The 27633-nt window shown below is 51.4% G+C and overlaps 1 protein-coding gene across 3 annotated transcripts; it reads right to left on the bottom strand.

Annotated features, from left to right (window-relative positions):
- Positions 1–522: 522 nt before the first annotated feature.
- Positions 523–27351, bottom strand: SLC15A4 (solute carrier family 15 member 4). Of its 3 annotated transcripts, none has more exons than XM_087857433.1 (8): positions 26771–27347; positions 21236–21531; positions 16873–16981; positions 16411–16488; positions 15811–15979; positions 7882–8037; positions 6614–6772; positions 523–1542 (listed from the first exon to the last, which is right to left on the bottom strand). In XM_087857433.1, exons 1-8 carry the CDS (start codon positions 27293–27295, stop codon positions 1394–1396), a joined length of 1641 nt encoding a protein of 546 aa, XP_087713559.1. In that variant the 5' UTR covers positions 27296–27347; the 3' UTR covers positions 523–1393. The 3 variants fall into 3 exon arrangements, with proteins under 3 accessions (XP_087713559.1, XP_045635113.1, XP_087713560.1); XM_045779157.2 differs by having other exon boundaries at positions 16873–17041; positions 26771–27346; XM_087857434.1 differs by lacking the exons at positions 6614–6772; positions 7882–8037 and having other exon boundaries at positions 16873–17041; positions 26771–27351.
- Positions 27352–27633: the final 282 nt, after the last annotated feature.

Below are 27633 nucleotides of genomic sequence, written 5' to 3' on the forward strand. Positions count from 1 at the left end.
CAGCCCCATCACTCGACCTTCTTTTTCCCTTTCCTCACTACTTCCTTCCACAGAAGGAATGTATTTTTGACAGCACAGGTGAACAGTTTTCAGCATATCCTGAAGACATACATTGTATCTCTAGTGGAATCCGTATTTGTGAGATCGGTGCTTTTCAACCCAAACTCACGCCGGCAGCCCCACCGAGAACAGTCGTCTGTCTCCGCTCTGCCTGAACTGCACCAGTCAGAGGATCTCCCTGCACTTTCCTGTACCTTGTATTACAGACAGACAAGCAACAGTGCAGGGGCTCTTGGGTTCATTTTCTTCCTCCAGATATAAAACTCTATTCTAACACACAGCAGGCGTAAGAATCACTATTGGGGAAAAATCAAAGAGCTGTGACAGGAGCAGGTGATTTACATAATTCTTGTCACTTCCGACTCGGGAAACTGCACCTCCTCCGTCGTGGTGAACGAACCCCGTGAGGTAGTTAACGGGTCGCACATCTGATGGGTTTTTATAAGAAAGCTACACCAAAAATACGGCAACAGAGAACACTTTATTTAACAACATGAGGGCCCCCACGTCCAGCACCAGAACAATCCAGAAGCCAGTGACACCACACAGCTCGAGTCCACAGGTAATGTGTAACACGGCCAACGGTCTCGAGCAACACGAATTCTGTTCCAAGTCACGAGTTCCTAACGTTCCTCCACGACTGGTCTTCAACCTCAGCGGTGTCCAGAAGGAGGTGACCAGGAGGACACGCGAGGCGAGGTTTCAAATACCCTGCACGTTGTTTTGTAGCTTCAGATAGGACACTCGATCTCAAGTATTTCCTGATGCGAGTTCTTTCTTGAGAAAAAAAATCCAACGTCAATCACTGAAAAGAGAAGTCGTTTCTGAAGCAGCAGACGAAATCCACTCACTACCAGCACGCACCGACGGGCCGGGAAATGGCGGGATTGGCGGCTTACGGAAGAAACCCTCGACATGACCTTTGCACAAAATCTTTGCAGCATCAGACTTTTGTCTCTTAAAAAGCCCTACCATTCCTCAAGATAAGTAGATGTTCATTAGTCAACAAGGGAAAAACAAAGTGAGATCATACGGTATGCGGGGAGGAAACGGTGCCCGCATCTAACACATCACGACGCCGACGGACACACACGCGGTCTCCCGAGGCCCGAAGCTCCGCCGTGGGCTTCTGTCCAGGGGTTCACGGCAGTCCGGACGAGGAGCAGCCCGCATCTGCTCCGGGAGGGAAACCATGGAAAGGCACTTACCCAGCGCATCTGGGAGAAGAGGAGACACAATCCAGGGACCGTGCGCGTGGTCAGGAAGTTGGAGAAGCCTGTCCTGCTCAGCACACGGCCACCTTCAGAGTCCACTGGCTGTGGCCCTGGGGACGTCAGGTCCTCCTGCTGCCAGGCGCCCCGCTGGCTCGCGACCGCTGCCGGTCGTATCTCACGGAGACTATGAGGAAAAGCAGGAGGGTGGCTCCCTGAATCGCAGCCAGAAGAAAGAAGTAGTAGTTCAGATGGCAGCCGTTAATGTTGCCTGGGGAGAAACGAGGAGAAAGGAGCACGTCAGCCGCACTTAGGTCCTGTTTGAGATTTTATCTATTAAGTTTGGTTTCTAGCTAAGTCAGGGTGACTTTTAACTGCGGTTATTAAAAAAAAAAAAGAGAGAAAGAAGAAAAAAAATCTTATCTAATTTAAAACGCACGAGTATTTTGCTTCTAAAACCGCCGCAGACGCCGCTCTGAAGCCAGCTTTGTCTCCAGCACGGGCTCCAGACTGCGGTCTCTGGCGTGAACGGCCCCCTGCTCCTCAAACGTCTCCCCACTGGACGACGGAAGGATGGGGCTAAAGTGCCTGGCCAGGGAAGCGCAGCGACAAGACCGACTTCTTTTTTTTTTTTTTTTTTTTTTAAAGATTTTATTTATTTATTTGACAGAGATAGAGACAGCCAGCGAGAGAGGGAACACAGGCAGGGGGAGTGGGAGAGGAAGAAGCAGGCTCATAGCAGAGGAGCCTGATGTGGGGCTCGATCCCACAACGCCGGGATCACGCCCTGAGCCGAAGGCAGACGCTTAACCGCTGTGCCACCCAGGCGCCCCGACAAGACCGACTTCTGACCACATCCACCAGAGAAGCCAAGCGGTGGGCTGAAGGGGACCGTCCGAGGTGAATGCAGGGAGCGTCCACTGACCACAGCAGAAACGATGTCGAGAAAGTCTTTTTGCAGTTAAACTTTTCCAATACAGAAAGTTTGGGGAATGTGAACAAACAACCCCACTCTGTTCCTGCCCCCCCAGAAGCAAACACTGGACCGAATGGTGTTTCGTCCCGGTCTTCTCCTGCAGTGCTCGCCCTGGGGGCTGCTGGCTGGCCCAGGGCACAGCGGTCCTGACGAGGCCATTCCCACGCCGATCCTGAAGGTGATGCCCTCCACAGCACGGGTCTAGAATCTGGACACTTACCAACGCCCCACGCCCCACCGTGGGACAGCCCGGGCACCACGTCCAGTTAGGATTCTGGATGTCCCGTGCCGGTCGGCAGTTCAGGGACAGTAAGCGCCCTCCCACACGTGTGCCCTTCACAAGCCAGGGCGGACGGCTGGCATACACTCTACATACTACAGGAAGACAGAGTTTGTTTTTTAAATTTTTCCCCAAAACGTTCAGGTTTCGGCACCCTCAAAGTGAAACGGGTGCACATTTCGTCTCTACAGCTAACATACCTAATGTTCAACTTTGCCCAAGCACGAAGCACGGCCTTCCACATACACTGTTCCGTGTCGTTCCCCATATACCCCAACCAGGCTGGAGAGGTTACAGACACAGATCTTGAAGCTCAACGAACAAAGCTCAAAGCCACGTGCTGGCCCTCCTCCGGGCTGTTTCCCCACCTGTGAAATGGGGGCAACAAAGCAGCCAGCAGGCAGTGTCGGTGTGAGGAGTAAACGTGCAGGTAACGTACCCGCACAGGACCCGGGACACATGAAGGCTTCACGATGCCAGCCTGTTACCGTCCTCACTGAACATGTGGGTCCAGGACCACCAAGTCTGTAAACCAGGAGTCTTTCCGCTGGAGTTTTCACGGCACCACTGACCACAACCAGTCAATGGGGAGAAGCAAGCAGAAGTGTGTAGAAAATACGACGTGTGTCTGGAGACAGCCAGAGCTGCTCACACACATCGCCCTGGGCTCCTGACAAAGCCTGACCCCGTCGTCATGGCCCACAGGCGTCCTTCCATTCGCACCCTCGTCACCCACTGAAAAGGCGGACACATTTCTCGACAGACGAATCAAGACGCGTCCTTGGTCAGCAGCGTCTCCAGAGCTGTGCTCTCTCACATGCATCAGAAGCAGCTTTCTGATTTGCTTATTAAAAACTCAAGGCTTCTGTTCGTCTGAAGGGCTTTGTAAAGCTGGGTTGTTCTGGAACTTCTCTTCTGCGTCTGAACACATACTAACTAACTGCAGTGTTTCATGGTGCTTGTATTTGTAAACACAATTAACGATGGACGTAACACGTCTGTACGCGTGCTCGAGCAGGCTGTAGAGGGCAACGATTTCCCACGTGGATCGGTCTGGGAGGGGGTGTGGTAATACCTGAATTTCTAGCAGACCATCTACAGCAGGTAGCGGAGGACAGTGACTGAGCCCCTACTGTGCGCCGGCTCCATCCCAGGCACTGGGAGGCGGCACGCTCTTCGTGGGGCCCAGGCTTTCCTGTCACCAGCTGTGTTAGCTCCACGGTACCAGACAAGCTGGCTGTCGGGACACCGATGATGTCACTCTATGTGCCAATACTGAAACAGAAATCTCCCCAAATTAAGGAGTCACTTCAAACTTCTGAAGCTCGGACACCTGGGTGGCTCAGTCAATTAAGCGTCTACCTTAGGCTCAGGTCATGATCTCAGGGTCCTGGGATCAAGCCCCGCATCAGGCTCCCTGCTCAGCGGGAAGCTTGCTTCTCCCTCTGCCCCTGCTCATGCGCTGGCACGCGCATGCTCTCTCTCAAGTAAATATGTAAATAAGTCTTAAACTTCTGAAGCTCAAAGCTGGCAAGCCAAGAGAAGTACAGTTTTCCCTGTTAGGGTCGGCCTGTGTGGGATAAGGAAGGGTGTTCAGAAGCCCATTCACCACCCACAAGCAGTCACGCTGTACTGCCTTGGGCCTCTTCACAGACTGAAGGACAGCGCACCTGAGACAGTAAACTCTGGGAGGCTGTATATGATAAGACACTCCTGGGCCCTGGAGGAATGAGCTCACACGTGCCCCCAGACGTATGTGTGAGAAGGTCCCCAGCAGCTTTACTTATGATAACCTCACACCAGAAACACCACGGGCACCCAGCAAGAGCAGAACAGATCAATGAATTGTGACCGACTCATTGATGGGCTACTCCTCAGAGTAAGAAAGAAGGGATCACAGGGGATGACTCCCAGATGCAAGTGTGGGACGGAGGCAGCCACAACAGAGCAAAAACTAGAGGAGGAGTCCACGGTGCCCAACGTCGCAGCACCAAGCGCCTGGTGGGGTGGTGAGCAGACGGCCTATGGCAGGGCACAGGGAAGCCTCCTGAAATGTCCTGCATCCCGGTCTGGATTAAAATGTTCCAGACGTGCACTTAAGATGCGTGTGCTTTAGGGATGCTTATTCCGTTGGGCGTCCGACTCTTGACTGCAGCTCGGGTCATGATCTCAGGGTCGTGGGAATGGCCCCGCCTGGGCTCCCCTCTCACCATGGAGCCTGCTTGGGGATTCCCTTTCTCTCTCTCTCCCCCTCTGCCCCTCCTCCTGCTTGTGCACGCTCTAAAACCAACCTCAAAAAAAAAAAAAAATCCTTAAAAAAAAAGACTGGTATGCTTAAGTCTGAATTACCCCGGATCTAAGTGATGATGATGAGGACGAACACCCAGCCTACCGGCAGGACAGGTAGGGAAGGGAGCAACGGAGTATGAGCGGGGGCTCGTCCTCCACACCGCAGCCCTGTAACAACACACGGAGCCACTTCGTGTGTCAATCGTAAGATGCTAAGCCGGCTCAACGCCACCTGCTTCATCACCAACCTCAACCAAGGGCAGAAAGGAAAAGCACAGATGGCGCCCAGGACACCTCTGCTCCTTCTCCCGAAGCAAGATTTTATTTGGGTGTGTGTGGTGGGGGTTACCTGGGCCCATTCTCTCCCCAAACCCCCAGGTGGGAGGGCGCTGAGAGGGAGCTGCCTGGCCCACTGTGCGCTTCCCTCGTCCACATCCTCTCCGTGCCTTGGGGGCTGCGGGGCCTTGGGGGCTCGGACACCGCTCGCTGCAACTCTCCTTACTGGTGTGAAAATCAGGACAGCACGAGATACTGTGCAGGGCTGTCCTAGGACACACTGCTCTGAAAACAACACCACACACAGGATCCAGCTCTAAGACCTGTGTGTGCCGGGCACAGGGACTGGAGACGAGCCTCACGGCGGGAGCCGGAAACTAGCCTGTGAGAAATGAAGGGCGAATGATGGTGAAGCTGGAGACACTAATCAGTGACGAGGGATGAAATCACCGAAACCAACCAAGCCTTTAAGATACGCTGAAAAATAAGACAAAGAAACAGAAGAATCACAGAGTCTGGTCTCTGCAGCAAGACTTTCTCTGAAGGTCTGTCCTGTGCACAGCAAAATAGATCACAGGACACCAAGAGCCCGTGAGAATTCCCAGAAGCCACTGTGCCCCTGCTCCATGGTCCTCCCAGGGGCCCGGGAAGGAAGAGCAAAGCCCCAGCCCTGCCTGCTCTCTTCAGAACAACCCGGTCTGAGCCAGCCGTGGAGATGCTCCCACAGCCGGGCACAGCGTGCCAGGGCTCCGGGGGCCGCGGGGGCGGAAGTCACACTGGAACTCCACAGCTCCACAGGCCTGAACTCGCCCCTCAGGACGGGAATGTTCGCTCAGTCAGGGAAGGGCTTTGGAATTCTGTATTTTCTTTGGGAAAGTCCGCAGGCATTCATCAGAGTTTCAAGATTTATGACCTGAAAGTGGCTAAGGGCCCTGGACCCGAGCAAATGCTGCATGACTGAGCAAGAACAAGTAATAAGGCCATCTTCACAGGCAAAACGTAAGAAGAGAGAAACCTTCATGGCCTGCGTCCAGTTAAAAGCTACCACAGATCTGGGAACAGCAGAACTCTGTCTTTGGTGAGTGATTCTGCTCAGCGCCCCAACATGCCACCTACTGGCATCAGCGGTAAAATCCCCTCCTGACGGTCACGAGTCAGAGCCGTGACTCAAGAAAGGACCTTATTATCTGTGTCTTCAACAGCAGAAAATTTAAAGGTACTGTCATGAAAAGAAGAACAAACACAAACCAAGGTAAACCAAGAGAACTTGGTGATACAGACTCTACTGAGGCAAGATATGTCGAGGAAGCAGCAGCAGCCCCACAGACCCGCAGGTGTGGCCAAGCTGATCTGGCCCCGGAACAGAGAGGGGCTCACCTGCGCCCCGGCAAACTCGCAGGGACGTAGGGGATCAGGTGGGGAGGGGTCTCAGCCAGCTCCCGAGCGCCCGAGCTCCGCTAACATGACCCGAGCGCCGGGTTCTGCCAACGGCCGTGTTCAAACAGACGGTGTGGCCCTTACCAAAGTCTGTGTGGTTGCTCATCCAGCCGATGGCTTTGATGGACACCAGCTCCAACAGTCCAGAGCCCACGAACGAGCCCACGCCAGAGAAGAAGAAGAACAAGCCCATTATGGCGCTCTGCATGGACTTGGGGGCGGCCGAATAGGCGAATTCTAGACCTACAGAAAGAAGAGCATTGCTTCTGTGAGAGGTGGGCTGACAGGGCCCCTGCCTAAATATGTCAGGGTTAGCACGGGGCCCCACGTGGGGACTCGGGTAAGCAGGGCAGCTCCCTTCCCTATTTTGAAGACTGCATTTAACACAAGGTCAAAATCAGGGGCCCCTTCTATTCACCATGACAGTCCTTCAAGTAAGTCATGGAGCAAAAATTCAAGTCCTCACTCTCAAACATCACGGTAGCACCTGACTTGTTGGCTCTCGTACTGCTTCATCTACATGGTTAAAGCAGCAAACTTCTATGTTCTCAACTAAGGAGGGTCTGAAAACAACATATACAGACTAAAATGGGGATTCTACGTAAGACTTCTACCTTAAAGGCAATATATTCTAAAATAATTTCAATGTAGACATCTGTAAATTCAGATTTTTATAACAACTACAAGTGGAGATTTACAACATACTCCAAACGAAGGACCACTCTGTTCATCTCCTTCACAGAGTCATGAGCGCATTCTGCGTTGAGTCTGAGGACAGGTGCGGAGGGGAACCACCACCTGCATCCCCCCACAATCGATCCGGCTGTGGTCATCACTCTGTCTCGCCCTTCCAGCAGCTGGGAACAGGTCTGCACACAAGGCACTTGTCTACACCCCACAGAATCTTGCTCTCAGGAGGAGAGAGGCCTGTGCAACAGGTTTCAGGAATCAGGTTTGCCTCCTTCATCGAGGCGACCTGATACACCCAGAGCTCTGGTGGCAGCTGGCAGCTGGGCTGCCACGGCGTAACCACAGAGTTGTGGTTAGGAAGTGTCCGATCTGGGATGAACCACCCACGGCCTCTTCCTCCTTCTCTCTCTTGTGGCGCCTCCACGGTAGTGGACAAGCCTTAGAAATGTCTCTGGGAACCCTGTTTTTATACCCAGAAACAAGAACCTCAGCCACGGTCTCACTGTACTGACTACCTTCTGAACCACAGCTGCTGCCACGAAACCCAAGGGCAATAGGCCCCTTGCGTCTCCATGCGTTCTAACAGAGCACCCAGGAAGACATCCTGGCCCCGTCCCTTCCGGACCGTGCCAGCCCCAGACCCGGTGGGAGCGAGGCCTCACCTGCTATGCTGGCGAATATCTCACTGACGCCAATCAGCACGTACTGTGGGACCTGCCACCATATCGGCAGGTCAGCAGCGTAATACACGACTTTTCCGATGGTCTGATTGATGGTTTTCTCTTTAACAAGGTCCAGCCTTTTGCTCTCCAAGATTCCTAGAATTCATAAGGAGGTTAATAGGACACTTGTTCATTCACATCTGCAGTTAAACTAAAGCACTACAGGCTTGCTGCAAGATGCTCTGACTATTCTAAAAAGTAGAAGGTAAGGCCCAGTGACACAGCTGCCCCCAGAAGCAACCGGCCTAAAGGACTGCCCGGCTCCCGACTTCCTAAATAGTTTCTCAAGCACCGATCCCACCAGACTACTTCCGCGGGTCTCTACACTGCCCCACACGACAGACGCTCCACACGTGTGACTTAATCCTCCAATGTCTAGATGGCGCACCTGTGCGCCCTCTGTCACAGCGCCGGCACCCACTTGTCAGGAGGTAGTCCCTTCTTGCCACGCTAACGGATTTAGGCTGGTCCACTGACTTACTACCGGTACGACTACAACCACTGCCACGGCTGACGATGCCAGATTCCCCGGTGAACCCCGGCAAACAGCCTGCGCCCTCAGCAGCACCGTGATCTCGCTCCGTTACTGGTCAGTCGTCAAGGGCAACAAAAAGACACAAGGAAACGAGCAAGAGCACAGCCACTCCTTGTACAACAAAAAATAAACCAACCAGTTTAAAAGCAACAGCTGTAGCTCCAAGTTCTTAGGTTGGAGAGGTCACCGGTTTTGTTTCTGAAGAGCCGTGAAGGGGATGATGGGCCCTAGTATTTACTATACACACAAACACACATGTATTCAAAACAGAGAGTACGAAGAAGGACAGCTGTCTGGGAGAGGGCAGGGGACTCTATGAAATACTCCTTTTAAAACCTGAGAATGAGAAAGGTCCAGGCGACCAGTAAAAGGAGGACGGGAAAACGAATTTGGGAATCTGCCCCCAAGCTACAGGTCACAGGAAATGTCCCAACAAGGAGAATGCGGACAGCGTGTATCAAAGGAGCAAGGTAAGGACAGGCCTCTGGCTCACCTCCATCAGAAACACCTGCATCCCTGCCCCAGAGGCACGTGGAGGGGACCCCAGCCCCCGCACCCTGTCCTCTAGCAGGAAGCGCAGGAGCAGCCCCAGGCCTGCAGAGCCGTGTGTCTGGCGCTCCTGGCTGCTCTGGACGGGGCGTCTGAGGTGTGGCAGTGTCCAGGGCTGTCTCTGCCAGGATGCTGGTGGTGGCACAAGTGACAGCTGTCCTCTGGGCACGGTACAAAGTGTGACTGGCTTCCTCTGGGTCAGCCGAGGTTCCCCTCACGCTGTAAGGTCACTGCACTGGCTACCAGCGTGCAGCTGGAAGGTTCTGGGGCAATACTAGCGCAGCTGGCTCTGTAGGGAAGGACCCTCTCAAGCAGTCCTGAAGCTAGAGAAAACACTCTTTTCCACAGGGGAGGCCAGACAGGTAAGAGGACATGTTTACAACTGCGCGTGGGGCATGCCATTGGGGACAAGACCTGCTCTGTGGTCTTACCCACGTCACAGATGCCATGCAGACCAGCGGAGAAGAGGCAGAACAAGGGTGCTGGCCAGGGGGACACAGAGGATGAGGCCAGGAAGAGAGCCTGTGAAGATGAACGAGAGCTCTCCTGTGGTAGGAAGGATCAGGGGCGTGGAGCGCGTGGCCGACCGCGCAGAAGACAACGGGACGGAGCCCTGCTCGCAGGAGCTGATAACGGAGGAAGGGGAGATGCCAACCACTGAGGCCCTGGAACAGTCCGTCCTGCGGTAACAGCAGGGAGCTAACAAGGAAGCATAGGCACGAGCGTGAAGGAAGGTGCCGGAACAGCGGACGCAGCACACTCTTCAGGGACCGATGACTCTGCAGGGGTCAAAGCAGACCAAACCCACTGGATAGGACGGGGGTGGAATGCACACCAGCACTGAGGGGGTCAGGGGACAGGAAGGACAGCCAAGACGCAGCAGCAGTCAGCAAAGGAAGAGGTCAGCAGCAAAGGAAGAGGGGACACCACGTGACAAGAGCAGAAAGATTCAAGAGAAACACACCGGAAATCACAGATGTGCTCCATTTCATGCGGGCCCTTTGCGTCAACGCACAGCCCTCTGCCCCCCGCTTCACAGACACCATAGCATTTATTCTCCACAGAAGCCAGGGACACTAACGGCACCTTGCTCTTGAAAGGGGAGCAGCACAAAATCTGGCCTCACACACGGGCTCAGGACCCCCACATGCACCACCTCTCCCCCAAGGGGCCACCTTCCCACAGGGGCCACAGTTAACCCCAGAGAAGACAGACACGTGCCTCTCCAAGTCCTCGTCAGAACAGAAGACAAAAACCACCAAGGGCTCGTCTGGTCCAAGGGCTGCCATCCGGAGGCCCAAAGGCAGGCCCTGGCCTCTGTGGACACAACACACAGCTCAGAACTCACTGAATGGAGGGGACACAAAGGTCAGCGCTCATGGGGTCACTCTGGGAGACCCACACAGTGTCTGAGAGAGGGTGTGGGCAGGACCATGCCCTGTTGACCGATGATGCAGAGACCACCACATATTCCTGGACCCCCAGAGCCCCTCGCAGGCCCTGCAGTTCAGGGCTCCTGCTAGAACGCATCTGATGAACACAGCCGATGGCGCTCCAACAGAGGAACCATCCTCTCTGTCTCCTACAAATATTTCCAGAAAGTGCTACCAGGCCGGAAAGGAGGGCTTGAAGTCCGAATGCGGGAGTTCCAAAGCCATGATCTCTCCCAATTCCACAGTAGGACGAGGCATCATTAACCAATGGATGAACATCAGTAGGAGGGAAACAGGTCTCTGGAATTACTCTTGCGTCATAGAGGAAGTGAAAGCCAGGTTCAGTAGTCTTAGAAAACAACACAATCACAACCAATCCCAGCACATGAGACTTGACAAAGCAGCAGTGACAGGCAAATTCATGCCATTCCACGGTTTTCACTATTAAACAGGGAACAAGAGGCAAAAGTAAAGAAAGACTCTAACTCATGAGAGAAAATCACAAAACAAACCCAAGGTAATGGAGAGAAATTATATCTCAATTATTCTCTATTGTTAGAAAACACAGAGAAGGTCAAACTGATAAATTCAAGAAATACTTCTATGGAAAAATCATCAAATACATACAGTTTTGGCAAACCTAATTTAAAAAAAAGAGCACATAAATACACAAAACTGGAAATGAGGAAGGAAACACGACAGATTTTTTTAAAAGACAATTTTTATCTCCAGTCCAATAATTTTTCTAAAACTCAATAAAATGAATGGTTTACTTGGGACATTTTTAAAAAAACACTTAAGTGATTCAAGAGAAAACACAATCTGGACAAAACTGAGAAAAAGGTGAAAACATCATCCCATTCCCCCTGAGAGAGTAACGCGTTCATATGCTTTTCTAGGCACAGGTCTGAGCTCCCCGGGGAGCACACGGAGAATTCCCCTGCTGAACTACTCTCCTGCCCACAGAAAGTGGGGGTCCAGCAACTCCTTTTATGAAGCTACACGACCCCAACACCAAAACCCAGACTGGTGTCAACTAGGGATGGAGGCACACAGGTGTGAATAAAACAGTAGACGGCAGTCAGTCAGCTTGCCCTCTGGACAAACTTGTTTGTTTTAGAAACCGCAGGAGTGAGTACCAGGAATTTAATATAAATAAAAAGCATGAATACCGGGGGGGGGGGGCATGTAATCCTCCTGGAACCCAAAATATGTTACTGGAGAAAAATCTGACATTCATTTCTACCAGAAATACCCAATAAACTTGAAATAAAGGTTAGAAATTTAGCATCACCACGAATGTGTCTCAAACTCAGGTTCTAAGCTCCCTGGGGAGCTGCCCTGGAGGTGCCCCGTCGAAGTCCCAGCGGGAGCGGGCTTCCATCACCACCAGCTCTCCCAGCGCCGCACACAGTCCCGCCAACACCGCCCAACAGAGACACAGGGACGGAGAACCACCGTGAAGGCAGGAAGAGGAACCATGTTTTCTGAAGAAAATAAGTGACTGTTTGAAAAGAATTCATTTGAACTCAGAATTTTTAAAAAATTCCTCATGTGATCGAGCAAAAATACATCAAGTAGTTAGGAATAAACCTAACACAAAATGCACAGGATCTAAAATGAAGAAATGCATAAAACTGCAAGATGCCATAAATAAAATTAAAGAAAAGATGAAAACCCTGGAAAGACTATTCCTCTGATGAAAGTTTTGATTACAGGTCAACATTAACAAGAAAACCCTGGTACAAAACGCCACTGGGCATAACGGCACACAGAATCCGAGGACTGATGATGTGTGGGAGGGAAATCACCATCACCATAACATACATTAAAATGAAGATGTACTGTGTTTAAATCCTTCAGGGAAGAGAGTCACAGAAAAACTAACGAGCACTGACAAGGGAGCAGACAGCAGAACCCATGCCCGTGGCCTCAACACTTCCCACCAAGGGGACCCAAAGCCGAGGGCAGACATGTGGACGGACGAGGGCACCTGCACAAGCGTGTCTGGCGTGCAGATAGACTGGTGTCAGCCATCCTATGGACTGAGAGAGGGCTGGTCTAGGAACCGATGGTATATTTAACAATGCGATATTGTGTAGTTGTTAAAAACCATGATTTAAATGTGTAATTGACATAGAAAAGCGGTATGTATATAATATGCAAGAGCAATTATGAATGGTTTGTTTCACTTCTATTTAAAAAAAAAGACGAACTTAGCTGTAACAGCGAATGTCCTAGGAAGACATCATGCGGTCACCCTGGATGGGGGGTTATGGACACTCTAGGGTCTCCCTGGCTCTTCTCTGTGCATTTGTCATGACCATGGATCGACTGTATGATACTAAGTTTTGAAAACCTGCTGTGGGCCCATGGTTCTTACTAATGGCAGGTATGACCCAGGAAAAGGCTCTCAGCGGGTTCTGCCCCAATTTCAGGATGCTCTCTGGCCCTGAAGGCTGCGCACAGACTCCCGCCTACACCCCTGTGTGACGAGCACTCCAAGGGTGATGGAGGGGCCAGCACATGGACGGGTGGGCACCACCAGCCTGGGATGATGGCGGAGTCACTACCTTCCCAGAAGAGAATTCCGTCAGATTATCCAAAGCCTTACAGGGATGCCATGATGACACTTGCAGAAATCCCCTGCAGTAAGGCCCAGAGTCATGAACCCAAGCACTCCAACCCCCAACCCCAGAGGACTGCAGAGAAAACGTCTGACATGGAACGATATTCATGATACTTCAGGGCTGGTTTTCAAAGCATGACAAAGGAAATATAAATGTATCTACCACATAACACGTATGCAATTTTCCCATGCACCTGCAGAATGCAATTACAGATTTCCTAAGGTGGTGGAATTATAAGCGCTTAACTGTGTGTGTGTCTGTGTGTGTCTGTGTGTGCGTGCCTGCACGTGCGTGTGCATGGGGGGGGCTCGTCTGTATTTGCAGTTTTTCCCTCCTTAATTCTTATTTATTATATTTTATTATACACTCTTATGGTTTTCCTGACACTTATTTTTTTCTTCATCAGACTCGTATCAGCTTGCACAAAAGGATTTTGTTTCTGCAAAATCACAGAGGGGGTACACGTGTGCAGACACACCAAGACCAGGCAGGTTTGCACTGTCCTAATGGTGAGCGTCTCCAGGGAAATTACAGCTGGTTTTTATTTTCATCTTCATGCTTCCAAGATACCTCCCCTCCAGTGAGCATCTATCGCCCCAGTAATTCAGGAGCACACACACAGTTCTTTAAGGGGAAAAGGAGATCTAACCTGTGAACACACTTCCTTTTTCCTTATGCACACTTGAAAAAACCCCTGGGACCTGCCTGATTCTCAGCTGCAAGACCTGAAAGAATGAACCATTACCAGCAGGCATGGTTCTAAATGGAAGATACTGATTGGTTACAGGGAGGGTAGTAAGTTCAAAGGCAAAACAGTTTCCTTTCTATTAAAATTTTGGTTTGCTAGGATGGTTTCAATCTCTACTCAAAGCCTATTAATGTTCCAATTAAATACTTGCTAGAGCTGGAAATAAAACTGCTTGAAGCTCAAGCCACTGTTTACATTACATTTAATAAACTGTGCTTACATCAAGTACCAGATACTTAAAATTTCCGAACCGATGACTTTGGGGCTCCTTTTCCACTACTGAAGAACACAAGCGTAGTGGGTGCTTTCCATTTCTAAGAAAGCAATTCCAACTCAGAAGCCTCAGGCCGCATGACCACACCAGTCCCTCACCCCCACCCCCAGGGCGCAGGCAGCCTGCAGAGCAGGGCCTGTTCTGCCCAGCTCTGGGCGTGAAGTGCCGTGCACTCTGCTGGCACTGGTGAAGGGTGGATGCCATTCCCACGGGGTATTCTCAGGTCACTCATCTGTCAGCTGCCTCCTACACAAACATGTGCAGAGACGACAGGAACGCCCTCCCTGGTTCTCAGGGCGGCCCCCAGAAGCTACCGGGCCAGCAATCGCACCGGAAGAAAAGATTACGGTAAAAGGAGCCCAAGCCCAGAATCTCCTAGGGAATGCCTGAAAACCGAGGACACCGCCCTTCCTGGGGAGAGAACAAGGACCCCCTTCCTTGGCACATGACTGACGTGGCCGTGGTGCAGAGAGGGCCCCCCAGTGCAGGGACAGAAGGGAGCTGCAGGGGCCAAAGCTGAGCCCGTGGTAGGTGCTCAGGGGAGGCAGGACAGACAATCAGACACCGTCCCCAGGCAGCTATGACTCCGACAGCCCTGATGATCTCTGATCCTGCTTAATGAGACCCGCAATTACAGCCCCACTGCAATTTAGTTTTTATTTGCTCTTGCTTATTTCCCCATGTGCCACAGGATTGGAAGGGAAACAGAATCATGAACAGAGCACACAGTAAAAACTTCATTCAGACACGACCTCACTTTAATTATCTATTTGATCAAGAGAAAACGTAATTGTCTTCTAAAATGTCCTGGTCCCTGGAATATAGATTTCTTAAGCCTAGGGACTCATTTCTTTAAATCTATTAAGTACTATATCAATATGTTCACTCTGGGGACAGTGCACAGAGGCTGCTGGGAAACAGTGCTGGAGAATATTAAATTCTGTCTCAGCAGTGCTTAACGTTAAATTCCTCGTAACAGTGCGCGATATACCGTTGGTTCAGGAACATCAGCTTTTCTGTTCTTGTTATGTAACTAAGCTGTCTTATGGTTCCACAGTTTTCAAAATATTAATGAAGGAAGAACTCCAGAGTTGAGAACGTCCATAGAAGATAGTCCACCAACCTCCCAGTTCAGAATTTAAGAGTCATGAAGACACAGTGGGGCCCCCAAAGGAACACTCCCCTCATCGGGGTTGGGGTGCAGGCTCACATCCCCTCTCTAGGGGATGGGGGCTGGTCACGGACCTGGACTTGATAAAACCTTTCTCCTCACAAAACACACACGCCATTGTTCAGGGGCAGACCAAAGGTGACTCTGGACCTAAAGTTAAGAACGTTAAGGGTGAACCCATGACTTTGAGACGGATACAAAAATTCATCCATTCAGTGATCAACAGTCGTCCACAATCTCAATCGGAAGGGAGAGAACAAGCCCCCAGCGGTCCAAGCCAAAAGTCACTTTCCAGAGCACTTTACCGGTTTCAGCTCTAGAAGAGAAACGGCACAGCCTCAGGGAGAAAATCTTAACCTTCACATAACGGAAACCAGAAAGTGAACACCCCCGTTCACGGCCCCCCATGGCTGTCCTCTATTAGGGCGTGCACATGCAGTGTGACCTGGGGCTGGTCACGGTGCCGAGACACCCACGGCGGCGAACACCAGTTTCGAGCTCCAGAAATGCGACCGAAACGCCTCCCCACCTGCAGCGAAGGCAGAACACATCACAAAGAACATTCCAACGGCGATCCTCTTTAGGGATGACGGGAGTAGGCCATGTCTTCTCAGAATGGGATCAACCAGTTTATCCTTGAGGGGAATTAACAGGAGGATGAGAACCGCGTCGAACATGGTCAGCCAGGCCGCCGGGAACTGGAATGGAAACGCACGAGACAAGGTTAGTTCTCGGGAGGAGCAGGTCCTCACTCACCTCATCGCTGATGTCTGAGAAAATCTTTATTCTAGAAGAGTCCATTCCTACAGAGTACACCCTCCTAGGGAAAAAGTCTCAGTTTCAAGACACTGGAACTGAAAAAGATTTTCATGTCTAAGTGCATTTGCATTGTTCTGTGCTTTTAGGGAGAGAACAGTCAGGTGGGAATAGTAGTGGTTGGCTGACATCCGTCAATCACCTAGGGAACAACACAGCCGACAGAAGCAGTCTGTAACATAAGCAGAAGTCCCAAAGAGAAAGCTTTTGGCTCGAGCAGCCGCGGACCCTCGTGAAGGACCTACGACTGGCCTAAGGCACCCGCCCGTTATATAAGTTCCGGGTGACACTTTCACATCATTTCAGTTCTCACCGTATGAGGCGTGGCTGTAATGCGGGAAATCGCCGGGATCTTCAAATGAAGGCTCTGCAGAACGTACGTTGTCTGCATCTGGGTGTGGAAAGGGCATGGTGAGGGGTGGGGACACTCCCGCGTGCCAGCCTGCTGCCCACCCTACACCGCTCCGCGAGGACGCGCGCGGGGCTCGGCTCTGAAAACAGATCGAGTGTTTGGTCCTCATACAGGTCATCTGGACATCAGCTTTGGAAAAGAAGCAACAGAGGAATTAAACCACAGGTGGGGCCTGGAAACACAGAAGCACACCCGCTCTCAGCTTCTCTCATGCAAAGGTTTTCAAAACGCCTGACACAGCCGGACGCAGGACTCCGAGATCCCAGAGACTCCGCAAAGGAGAGCACGGCGGCCCTGCGCTTTGGGGGCGACCAACGCGAGGGTGGGGACGGAAAGCAACGGATACCCGACCATCACACTCACTTGGAAATACACCGTCCAGTACGGTATCAAAGCCAAGAACACGGGGATGATCTTCACAAGGGCCTTCACGTCCTCCACCGTGTCCTCCGAAAACGGCCCTCCGCGAGACCTCTTACATGAATCAAACAGACTGTGTTTAGAAGAGTGCTGAAGGACTCCAAGGCCTTCACTTTGGGAGATAAAATGAAGGAGTTAGTTTTCTTCCAGCCCCAGAAATCAAGTCTGTGGCAACAATTTAAGTTTGGAGGCAGGAAGCCAGCGCGCTGCACTGGTCTGCTAAAGTCACCCTGCTCCTCACTAACCGCGCACACGAAGCACAGCCGCCGGACCGGCGGGAAGCACGCGCACGCGCCTGCTCAGGACGCACGCCTGCGGCTCCTGACACGTTACCAGGCCGCAGACACAGCGCGGCGTCCGGTCTCTAGCCCGGCTCCCGTCACCCTCGCCGAGCAAGGCCAGCGGTTCCGTCTGAAGCTGGCCACTACTTCAGCTACACAGCTGGATGAGCGTTTGAGGGAAAAAAATGGGCTGGACTGTTTGGCTTTTTCAAATGTGAAAACGTCACAAGCATAACACTGACGCTGTTACTAACGCTGCTGACTTAGAGTTCAGCCGCTGATGGGCCCGTGAGGAAGGGTTCTGCTCTGGCAGGGCACTGCAATCGCAACAGCGACATGACGATGTCACCAGGCAGCCGGTGGCACTGGGTGCTCGCTCGTTAACCTGGACCACGGCGCTGGGAGGCATGCATCAGGGTCGTCTTACTGGTCCTGCTGCACCATGGAGGAAGCCAGGGCACGGAGAGGGTCGAGAACGTGCCCAAGGTAACAAAGCCAGAGAACGGGGCTGGGATTTGGCCGAAAGGGCCCTGGCTGCAGAGCCTGAGGCCCAGGGACAGGGGACACCACCTGCCCCTCTGCTCCCTGGCCACAGGCCTCACCCTCCCGCTCAGGTGTGTCGGGCATGGTCACAGCTCAGGCCTTCTGGCCGTGGCTCATGCATTAGCAGCTGCACCTGTTCGCTTATTCTAGGACAGTTGCATTAATTATAAAATTAGCACGTCCCTGTGGATAGCTCCAAAACACTCCAACAGAGATGTATGCTCTTAGATTCTTAGGGATAAAACAGAAAAAAAAAATTTTGTTTTATTTGCCAACTATTCTCTAAAGCCAGAAATACCAGGAGATAATGAATTACCGTTAAGAATTCTTCCCTTCTTCCAATTCTGGGACTCATATATAAATGGCAGTGGTCTGCTTTTTAGTTTATAAACTCCTATCCAATTTATAACTAAGTGACTACTATTTTAAATCATTTTTGTCTCACAACACTGACATTTCTTCATCTGAACATTTAGAGTATGGGGGGGGACTCAAAAGACTAAAAATTATAACTTAATATTTTAGCCAAATTTTGGACAACTAAATTCAATTCAACAAATATTTATCAGGCACGTACTACACGCCCAGGTCCGTTCTACCCGGTGCTAGAGATACACGAATAAATTTAGAAAGACACTACTCCTGACTGTACGTAGGAAAACCACACTCAAAGAGAAATTCTAAACTCCAAAGATTCTATCCACACTTTCATTTGAAAATATTTGCAGCTTTTCAATTTTATTTTATTTTATTTTTTTGGCCAAGAGAAAATGTAAAGTCCTTGCATACCTCTTTCAGATACTATCAGTGATGCCTCATCATGCTACATGTGTCTCTCTAAAAACATGTCAGTGACCAGTAACAAATCCATTTTTACACACAGAATCACTCAACATGTTACTGGTTACATTACTTAGCTTACGTCATGAAGGTATTCTGAAAAGTACTAAGCTGACACGCACCTCACACTTTCCCTAACTCACACACGTTGTTAGTGTATCATTTTGCAACACACAGGGTCCAACATGGAGTCACAGACACACATGACGTGAAACATAGACGGGACCCAGAACGCGCCCCAGCTCCAGGAGGCCGTGCTCCCTGGAACTGTGTGCAGGGTCTCTACGCACACACGGCTGCACTCTCCCAGGAAGATACTCTCCCAGGAACGGCGTCTATTAATTCTCAGCCTCTCAACTCCACGAGGTTTGTATCTCAAAGAAGGTTTAGAGCTATTTCCACTCAGTCTGATGAACTGAACAGATACACAGGGACTGAGCATTAAACTAGTCTCTGAGACACAGATCAACCTAGGCCAGAAGGAAACCAGAACCGGGCCAGATAAAGGAAACACTGGGTGATGCGATGCTGAACTTCCCTCGATTTCTGGAGCCGACTTTCTGCAAGAGCATCCTGACCAAGTAGTTGACATCAGCCGGACTCTCATCATGGGCCAGGTGTTCTGCTGAGAGCTGTGCGCACGTCAGCTTCTCAGACCTCACAATGATCGTGTGAGATGAGCCCCTCTCCACTGTACAAAAAGGGAATGCAGGCTTGGCAAGGTCATTCACCTGCCCAAGGTCACAGAGCTCAGACTCTGTGTACAAGGAGAGCATAATTTGAGAATTCTCTGGACCACCGGCCTCTCTGCAAGATTCTCCTTTTTATCTTAACTGTGCCAGTTGTCCAAAAACAAACCTAACAGGAAATCAGATTTCCAAATAGAAGTCCAGATCTTTCTCATCAGGCCATTTGCGCATTCAGAACCCAAAACCGTCCATGAAGCAGTACTGTCCTCTCACTGAAATGTCTACCAGGTGCCACCCACACCGACACACTGAAACTTTACAAGAAGATGTATTCTGCTTGTGAGTAATCAATCTACAGAATGAACACCTGGGATGTGAAACCCCGCTTCTGCCTAGTGAAAGTCAGGCTCTGGCAAAGCAGAACAGGGAGGCATGGTTTGAATTTTTAAACATTCTTCAGTGTGGTGCCACCATCGGCAGTTCCAAACGAGGAGTCTGAATGCCACACTGACCCCTGCAGATTCCAGGACTGGCTGCGGGGCCTGCGGGAACCCCGTGCAGGGACCGCGGAGGAGCCGCAGCCTGAAGCCCAGGGGCGGGGCCACAAGAGCTATTCCGGAGCAGCTTCAAGCCTACCTCGTGCAAGCAAATATCAGACATTCTCGTAACTCCAAGGGCATACGTAAGATAGAAGCAGATCAGCCAGGAGGCAGCAGGTCTGGGGTCGGCCTGCAGAACCTTCCAGCAGTCAGGGCCACCCAGCCATGAGCGTGCTGCCCTGAGAGGCAGAAGGCTCCGTGTGGCTGAATGTCAGCCTCTGGCTCAGGGACTGACCATCCCTCAGGAACGTCTACTCTGATCAAAATATTCCGAGGGGGTTGACTACAATGGGTCCCAGGGACTTCTCTGGGGTGATGGAAATACTCTATATTCTGACCGCACCACGATCACATGGTCAAATAAGACTGTCATAATTTCAGAACTGTACAGCTACGAGGGATGCACTGTACTACGAGAAGATTACGCTTCAACAAACAAACACCAAAACTGTTGAGGTCTTTTCTCGGGCTAAGTTCCGGACTTGCCTTATTAATATGCATCGATGGTGACCTACCATCCATCCCAGTTTGCCTGGGACTTCCCCAGGGCGTGGGGCTTTCAGTGCTACAAACCTCAGGACGTGGGGCTCTGGTGCTAAAACAGGGAAGTCCCACACAAAGGGGATGTTGTAGTTTCCCAACCTGCATCTCCAGATGCTATAATGTCCTTCTGTCACAGAGCGGCTGCGGTGACAATGGGATGATGGGCCCACCCTGACCCAACACAGCTGCTGACTCAGAAGTGGGAAACAACAGCTTACTGTTTAAGGAGCACAGGGAGGTACCCACAAAGGAAGCAACTGCTTGATTTGTCATTCAAATGGGTCTAAAGCTTTTTAGAATACGAAGAGAAATGTACACAATATGTAGAGTGTCTCTCTGCCAATTTCTACCTCCATCATCTTTTTTTTTTTTTGAAAGATTTTATTTATTTATTTGAGAGAGAGACAGACACCACAAGCAGGGGGCAGAGGGAGAAGCAGGCTCCCACTGAGCAGGGAGCCTGACTCGGGGCTTGGTCCCAAGACTCCGAGATCATGACCTGAGCTGAAGGCAGACGCTTAACTGACTGAGCCACCCAGGCACCCCTACCTCCCTCATCTTTATATAGGCAAGAAGTCCATCTAAATCAGCACTGAGAAGAAATTCAATGTGGAAGTTAAGCACTAAAAGTATGAGCTTGGAATCAGGTTGCTGGAAGACAGTAATGCCACACCACCCCTCGAGCTGACACGAGACATTAGACTAGCCCAGAGCCCTGCAGATAGCCTGCGTCAGACATAAGCGAGTACTTTATTCACAGCGACGGGAAAGTCGTGTTAGGCTGAGCCTATGATCACAACTCGGCACTCACCCACTCTGACTGTGATCTCTGATTGGCTTCTGGGGACGGCACGAATATGCCAGTATCTTGAACACATAGGTGAAGGCACTGCCATCGGGAGGCTTGGTGATGAAGACGCTCTGGCCGCAGAGGAAGACCAGGAAAGCGACGCCGACGCAGACCGCTGGGATGAGGTAGCCGGTCACAAAGCCCACGTTCTGCTGAATATAGGCGATGCCGCCCAGCGAAATGATCGCTCCCAGGTTAATGCTCCAATAAAACCAATTAAAAAACCTTCTTGTGGCTTCTGGACCTCGGTCTTTAACCTAAAACAACAGGGAGGAAACAGACTTTGAAACATGGTAATCTTCACGGATGAAAAGCCTGTGTGATGAAGTGACCATGGTCACCGTCATCATGGCAGCGTGTAAGAAACGCAGCACACTCAGCTCTGCTTACAGATACGCTCCAGACCCCTGCCGAAGGAGCACCCCACAACTTCAACCGCTACACTTTCTGAGTCGTGCTTAAGTGTGCTCACAACCAGGAAATCCAAGAGAGTTTCTCAAAGTAACATCTGGGGACCGCCTGCTCTGCAAACACTGGAATGCTTCCCAAAAGTGCCGATTCACAAGGCTCTCAGGCCAGACCACCGAGTCATCATCTCTGGGGTTGGGAACCAGGAATCAGCCTTTTAAACATTTTCCAGGTGACTTCTACTCACAGTAAGTTTTAGAACCACTGCTGTATAGCTCCACGCCTTGCTCAATCCGGGCCACGGAGGAAACTCCAGACTGAAACACTAGACGCTACTTCAGACCAGGAAGACTATGGAGGGAGCCGGGAGACACGCTGGCAAGGACAGAGATTCCTGGAGGGTTCAACAACTGCTCACCTCCTGAACTTCGGCAGAAGCACCAGGTAACATTCCCCACGGGACTACTGCGACGGGCCCCACAGCGCCGGTGGCACTCCACGTGGGGGCAGGCACCCCCCACTCCTTCCCTTCTCACCGTGACGTCCACGTCTACACGGACACCACTCTACTCTAGCCAGTAATCTCACACAATTTCTAAACAAGCTTACTAGCTAAAGGTCGATGCTGGGTTGCAAAGAAAGATGGTCCTCGGCTTGCTGTTCTAGGAACCTCTGCTGTCTCCTCCTTATGTTACAAGTTATCAAAAGACTGATTTCTGTGCCAATCATAGATCTGACAGGTTCCACAGAACAATCTCCACCAGAAGAGCACAAAAAAGGTTTTCAATGGGGGCCCAAACAACCAAGTCCAAGATACAAAAAAGCACCTTGTTAGCAATCATATAACTTGATACAATATTGTAACCTCTGTTTTTTTGAAATTAAAGTACAGGTATAAAATAAAATTGTGTGCTCCTCAAAAGAAAAAAAAATTTTAATCCAAAATGAGTAAGTAAGGCTACTGTGTTGGCAAGAGACATGCTTGAGCTGATAACATGGTCACCAGCATCCCAGACTGAAAATCTGAGTCTTAAGTAAACCACACATTCTCAGGAGGGGCTTCAACTCTCCCGTCTATGTCAGACTAGGACGGAGGTCCTACACCAAATGCTGGCGTGAGGACAGAGTCAACGAGTTGTCCCGGGAATTTCTCTTATTTCTAAGACAGCTCTTCATGGGGACACAATGCATACAAATGTCACTAAACTGGACGCAAATATTCACGCTATTCAAAGAAAGACCAGAGGAAAGAAAAATCAAAAGCAGAGAAATGGTTACAGAGAAAATATAACTAAAGATATAAGAACCAGTAATGGGGGGCGCTCAGCAGGCCTCAAAAGGAAGAGGGCCGGTAAAACAGAACATCTACACTTAATGCAGACAATGTACGTACTAGCTGAAGTACATCAGACCCTTTCATCACCTATGGCGACACTGTGCACATCGTCCCGCGTGAACTTGGCATCCAGCTGCTTTGAACGTCCAAGTCTAATTCTCTAACGTTACTTTAGAAATCAAAGCCTCTTACTAAGGCCCTAAATAAGCACATACCAGTGATTTTTTTCCTACAAATGGGAAGCCGGATCCTATAAACTGCAAATCACATGCTTCTGTGCCCTGAGCTGGCAAGCCCACAGCCAGTCACATTACATCATCATCTGCGCGCAGGGGCCTCTAGCCCTCCCCTTGGAGGGTAAACAGCCTCTCATGTGACAGGTCAACAGATACCACTGCCCTCAGCTCAGAAAAGTGCAGCTAACAGAACAGAGCCACATACAGTAAGCCAGACAGTTGGCTGCTTTGGAAAAATCCTTTCAAATGCACGAGACTGTCACTTTTTTTCCACTAGGAAAAAAAAATATCATTTGCTCTCTACATCTGTAAAGTAAGCTTTTCTTCTTTCAGTTTGCTATTTAGAAAAAGAATGTGACCTTTCAAACAGCTGAAGCGCAGGGGAGGATGAAGGGACTGACACGATTTGCATCAGTGTGGATCACCATGGCATCTTTAGTGGCCCATCTGCTGTCCCAAGCCAGTGGACACCTCCCAAAGCTGCACAGCCTGACCCCACTCATCTCTCGTTGGGAACACTTCCTAAAGGCCCTATATCAGAGATGGGGGGGTGACAGAGAAGCATAAAAAGTGCCTTAGAAACACAGACTTCCTCAAAACGAGGCGAGCCAGATGAGGAGCTAAGTCACCCTGAGGTCCAGCCTGGCAGGCTTCACGCCCAGACCTGAGTCTCGGAGCCACACCCCCTCCACCAAGCCGACAGCACCTGCCACGGAGCAAGCACCCTGACAGAAGGGTACCAAGGCTTCCCTTCTAGATGCTTTGTCACGGACGCAGTCCACATACAAAACAATTCACCATTTTGAGATGTACGGCTCCGTGGTTTTGACATGCCCACACTTGAGCAACCACAAACACTATCCAATTCCACATTTCATCACACCACCAAGAAACGCCGTTCCTTCACAGGCACTTCCCATCCCTTCTCCACCGCCCCCGGCTGCCACTCCTCTTCCAGTCTTTATGGATTTGTCCATGCCAGGCACTTTTGTACAAGAGGAATGAAAGGACGCCTAATCTTTCATGTCTGGATCTACCACTTGGCTTGGTGTTGCCAGCCTTCATCCCCACTGTAGCATGTTCCAGCGCTCATGGCTGAGGGATATGCCAGTGCGTGGAGGGTCCACGTCCACTTTATCCACCACTTCAAGGACATCTCAACTTTGTACTTCAATGTTTTAATCTTACACAAAAGTTGAAGTAACAGCAAAACATACACTTTTATATAACCTTCACTTAGATCCTTGGTTCTCTTTTTCTGTAGCTATAAATGAAATACTCTTTAGGCTGAATAATTTAAAAGTAAGTTGTAACATGATGACATTTCACCCCACGTGAATCTGAAAATAAAGCCAAGGAGGACACGTGTTGTGATGAGCACTGGGTATTACATGCAATGAATGAATCATTGATCACTACAACAAAAACTCACGATGTACCGTATGTTGGCTAACTCAATATAATGAAAAATCAAAAAAAATATTTGAAGAGATTAAGCCAGTTATCTGGTAGAAGAGAGCATTTTTTTTTAATGTCCAAGTGTTATTACACATCAAAAAAGTTCCTGTTCTGTCACTCATTCTTGATAACCTCTACAAGAGCACACAGTCCGTTATGAAACGTTAATTGCTGGTCCATTATCAAATGGAGAGAATGGACATTTAAATTGGACTGCCTGGGTCAAAACCCAGCTCCCACTCCCCTGCTGTGGTTCTGGGCGGGTCGAACCTTCTCCCCGGGTGTTTCCGGTAAAACAGACAAGAGCAGTCTGTAAACTGTCCTGAGGTTCAGATAAGGCAGTGTAACAAGGACAGTGAGGGGCAAGACAAATGTTCACGTAGCACGTGGCCCATGTGGCCGGTCTTTAAAGGTGCTTCACGGTGCTGCCAATGCTGTGCTTTCACTGACGGCACCCACGGCTGGGCCACGAGCCTGGGCCCAGACACCCAACTCCGCCCCAACTGCACTATGCGCCACAACACCCATCTCGAAGCCACGGTTAAAGCAGCAATCAGGAAATCAGAGCCGGACTACCGCCCCAGCCGGATCACTCACTACAACAAAAAGAGGCCCTCTTCTGTACCTCCATCTTCTTATTGGACAAGTGGGTATGAGATTCGCATGAGGTCCGATGAGTTCACGTGTGTAAAGCACATTTCTTGGTGCAGAGAAGGAAGAATCCGGGACATGAGGCCGCTATCATTCCCAACATGGTTAGAAGGTAACACCTTGTTGTCATGGGTAGCCTGACACAGGTCCTTTACTTAAAGCTCAGATTCAAAGGCCAGGCTCCTGCACCCTGGCTCAGTCATGTACTAGCTGTGCGACTTGGGGCACATGACTGATCCTCTCAAGCCTTGGTTTCCTCATCTGTAAAACGAGCACAACAGCAGCAGAGGCGTCACGAGGACCAATCAAGTACTGAGCACAGGGCCTGGTGCACAGCAAGCCGTTGGTAGAATCATGGTTATTCAGCACAAAAACCTAGGGAATGATCTTCCCTACTGCTGCTGACTCTACCACGACGACTTCCCCTAAATCCACGCTCTTGACTCCATGTCCACGGAGTCCATCTAGTGCAAACCCCTCTAACTGGGCCAGTGTAATGGACTCCTACCTGGTATGCTTGTGTTCATCACTTCCTTCACTAATCTCCACATCACATGTCACAAACTTTTTCTGTAACCGGGCAGGGCATAAGTATTTTAGGTTCTGAGAGACACCCAGTGTTTGTCACAACTCCCCCGTTCTGCCACGGCACCATGAAAGCAGCCCCAGCCCAGGCTCGTGTGTGGCCAGCAACAGGCAGGGCTGCTCCCATAAAGCTTTATTTATGGAGACTGAAATCTGAATTTCATAAAATTTCCCCTTGTCACGAAAGACTCTTTTTTGCTTTTTTCCTACCACTCAGGAACCTAAGAACCACTCTCATTCTTAGCTTGTGGGCCCTCCAAAAACAGGAAGTAGACCAGATTTGGCGGTCAGGCCTCAGCTGCCAGGCACACACCTGTGCTCTAGAAGACCCTTTTTTAGAACCGAACATCAGATCCTATTACTCCTCCCCCAAACCCACAAAGGCTCCCCACTCTATTCAAAACACACCTCAAAGCCTTTTAAAAGCTTCACAGGACCTGGCCCCTGCCTACCACTTCTTTCCCTGGTTCTGTTTTTGGTTTTTTGAAAGGTATTTGACATAGAACCTTAGGGGACTTCAAGTGTGTACAATCCGTGTTGATTTGATACATTTATATACTGCAGCATGACTGTCACGGAAGCAGCTTCAGCAACAAGGGCATCGCTCCCTTCCCGGCCCCAGGGCTTTTGCACCTGTTGCTGGCGAGTCCCGGAAAGCTCTTCCGACAGCCATTACCTTGGACACCCTCCCAGATCCCCGCTCCTCTCCATCACTCCCAAATGGCCCCTCCCCAGAAGGGAGGGCCCCTCCATCTGTGGGGCCATCCCTCCTCTGCGCCCGTGCGCACCTGAGCGCACCTGGCGCACCCGCGAGGCGCTCACCTGGTCTGCGCCGAAGGGCGTGACGTTCGCCTTAACGGCGCCCACGCCCAGCCCAACGAGCGCCAGCGCGCCGAGCGCGACGGGCGCGCAGTAGCGGGCGGGCGCGTCGGGGCAGGGGGGCGCCGAGCAGTTGCGGAGGCGCGTCGGGCGCGGGGCCCCGCAGAGCGCGGCGCGCGTAGCGGGCGCGGCCAGCAGCGGGAAGGCCAGCATGCCGAGCAGGTAGAGCGCCAGGCTGAGCAGGATGGCGCGCGCGCGGCCGAGCTGCGCATCGGCCAGCCAGCCGCCGAACGGCGACACCAGGTAGGCGAGGCCCATGAAGAGCAGCAGCGCCTGGCTGGCCTGCGCGCCCTCCCAGCTGAACGGCGCGCCGTTCAGGAACAGCACCAGGTTGGCAGTGACGCCGTAGAAGGCGGCGCGCTCCAGCAGCTCCGTCAGCAGCACGGCCGCGCACGCCGCGCGCCGGCCCGCGAACGCTTCCCGCCGCGCGCCCAGCAGCGGCGCCCGCTCGCCCGCTGCGCCCTCCATGCGCCCGCCGCGCTCGGCCCGCCGCTCCGCGCCGCAACTGCTCCGGCCGCCGCCGCCCTTCTCGCGAGACCCGCCCGTCTCTGCCTCGGCCCGCCCCCGCAGCGTCCCTATTGGCTGCCGCCTCAGCCGCCCTTCTCGCGAGACCTGCTCGGCCACGCCTCGGTCCGCCCTCCCGGGGCCCCCATTGGCCGCAGGCGCCGGTGACTTCCGCTTCCGGCCGGAAGCCCGGCCGGGGTGCGGGGGTGGGTCCTGCTTCCGCCTTGAGTGGTGCGAGGGGGTCCCGACGTTCCCCGCAACAGAGTTTTTAAAAGCCGAATGGCGCCTGGCGCTCGGAATTC

Source organism: Ursus americanus, chromosome 30 (genome assembly GCF_024610735.1).
Source record: "Ursus americanus isolate L20-20 chromosome 30, mUrsAme1.1.p, whole genome shotgun sequence".
Lineage (NCBI taxonomy): Eukaryota > Metazoa > Chordata > Mammalia > Carnivora > Ursidae > Ursus > Ursus americanus.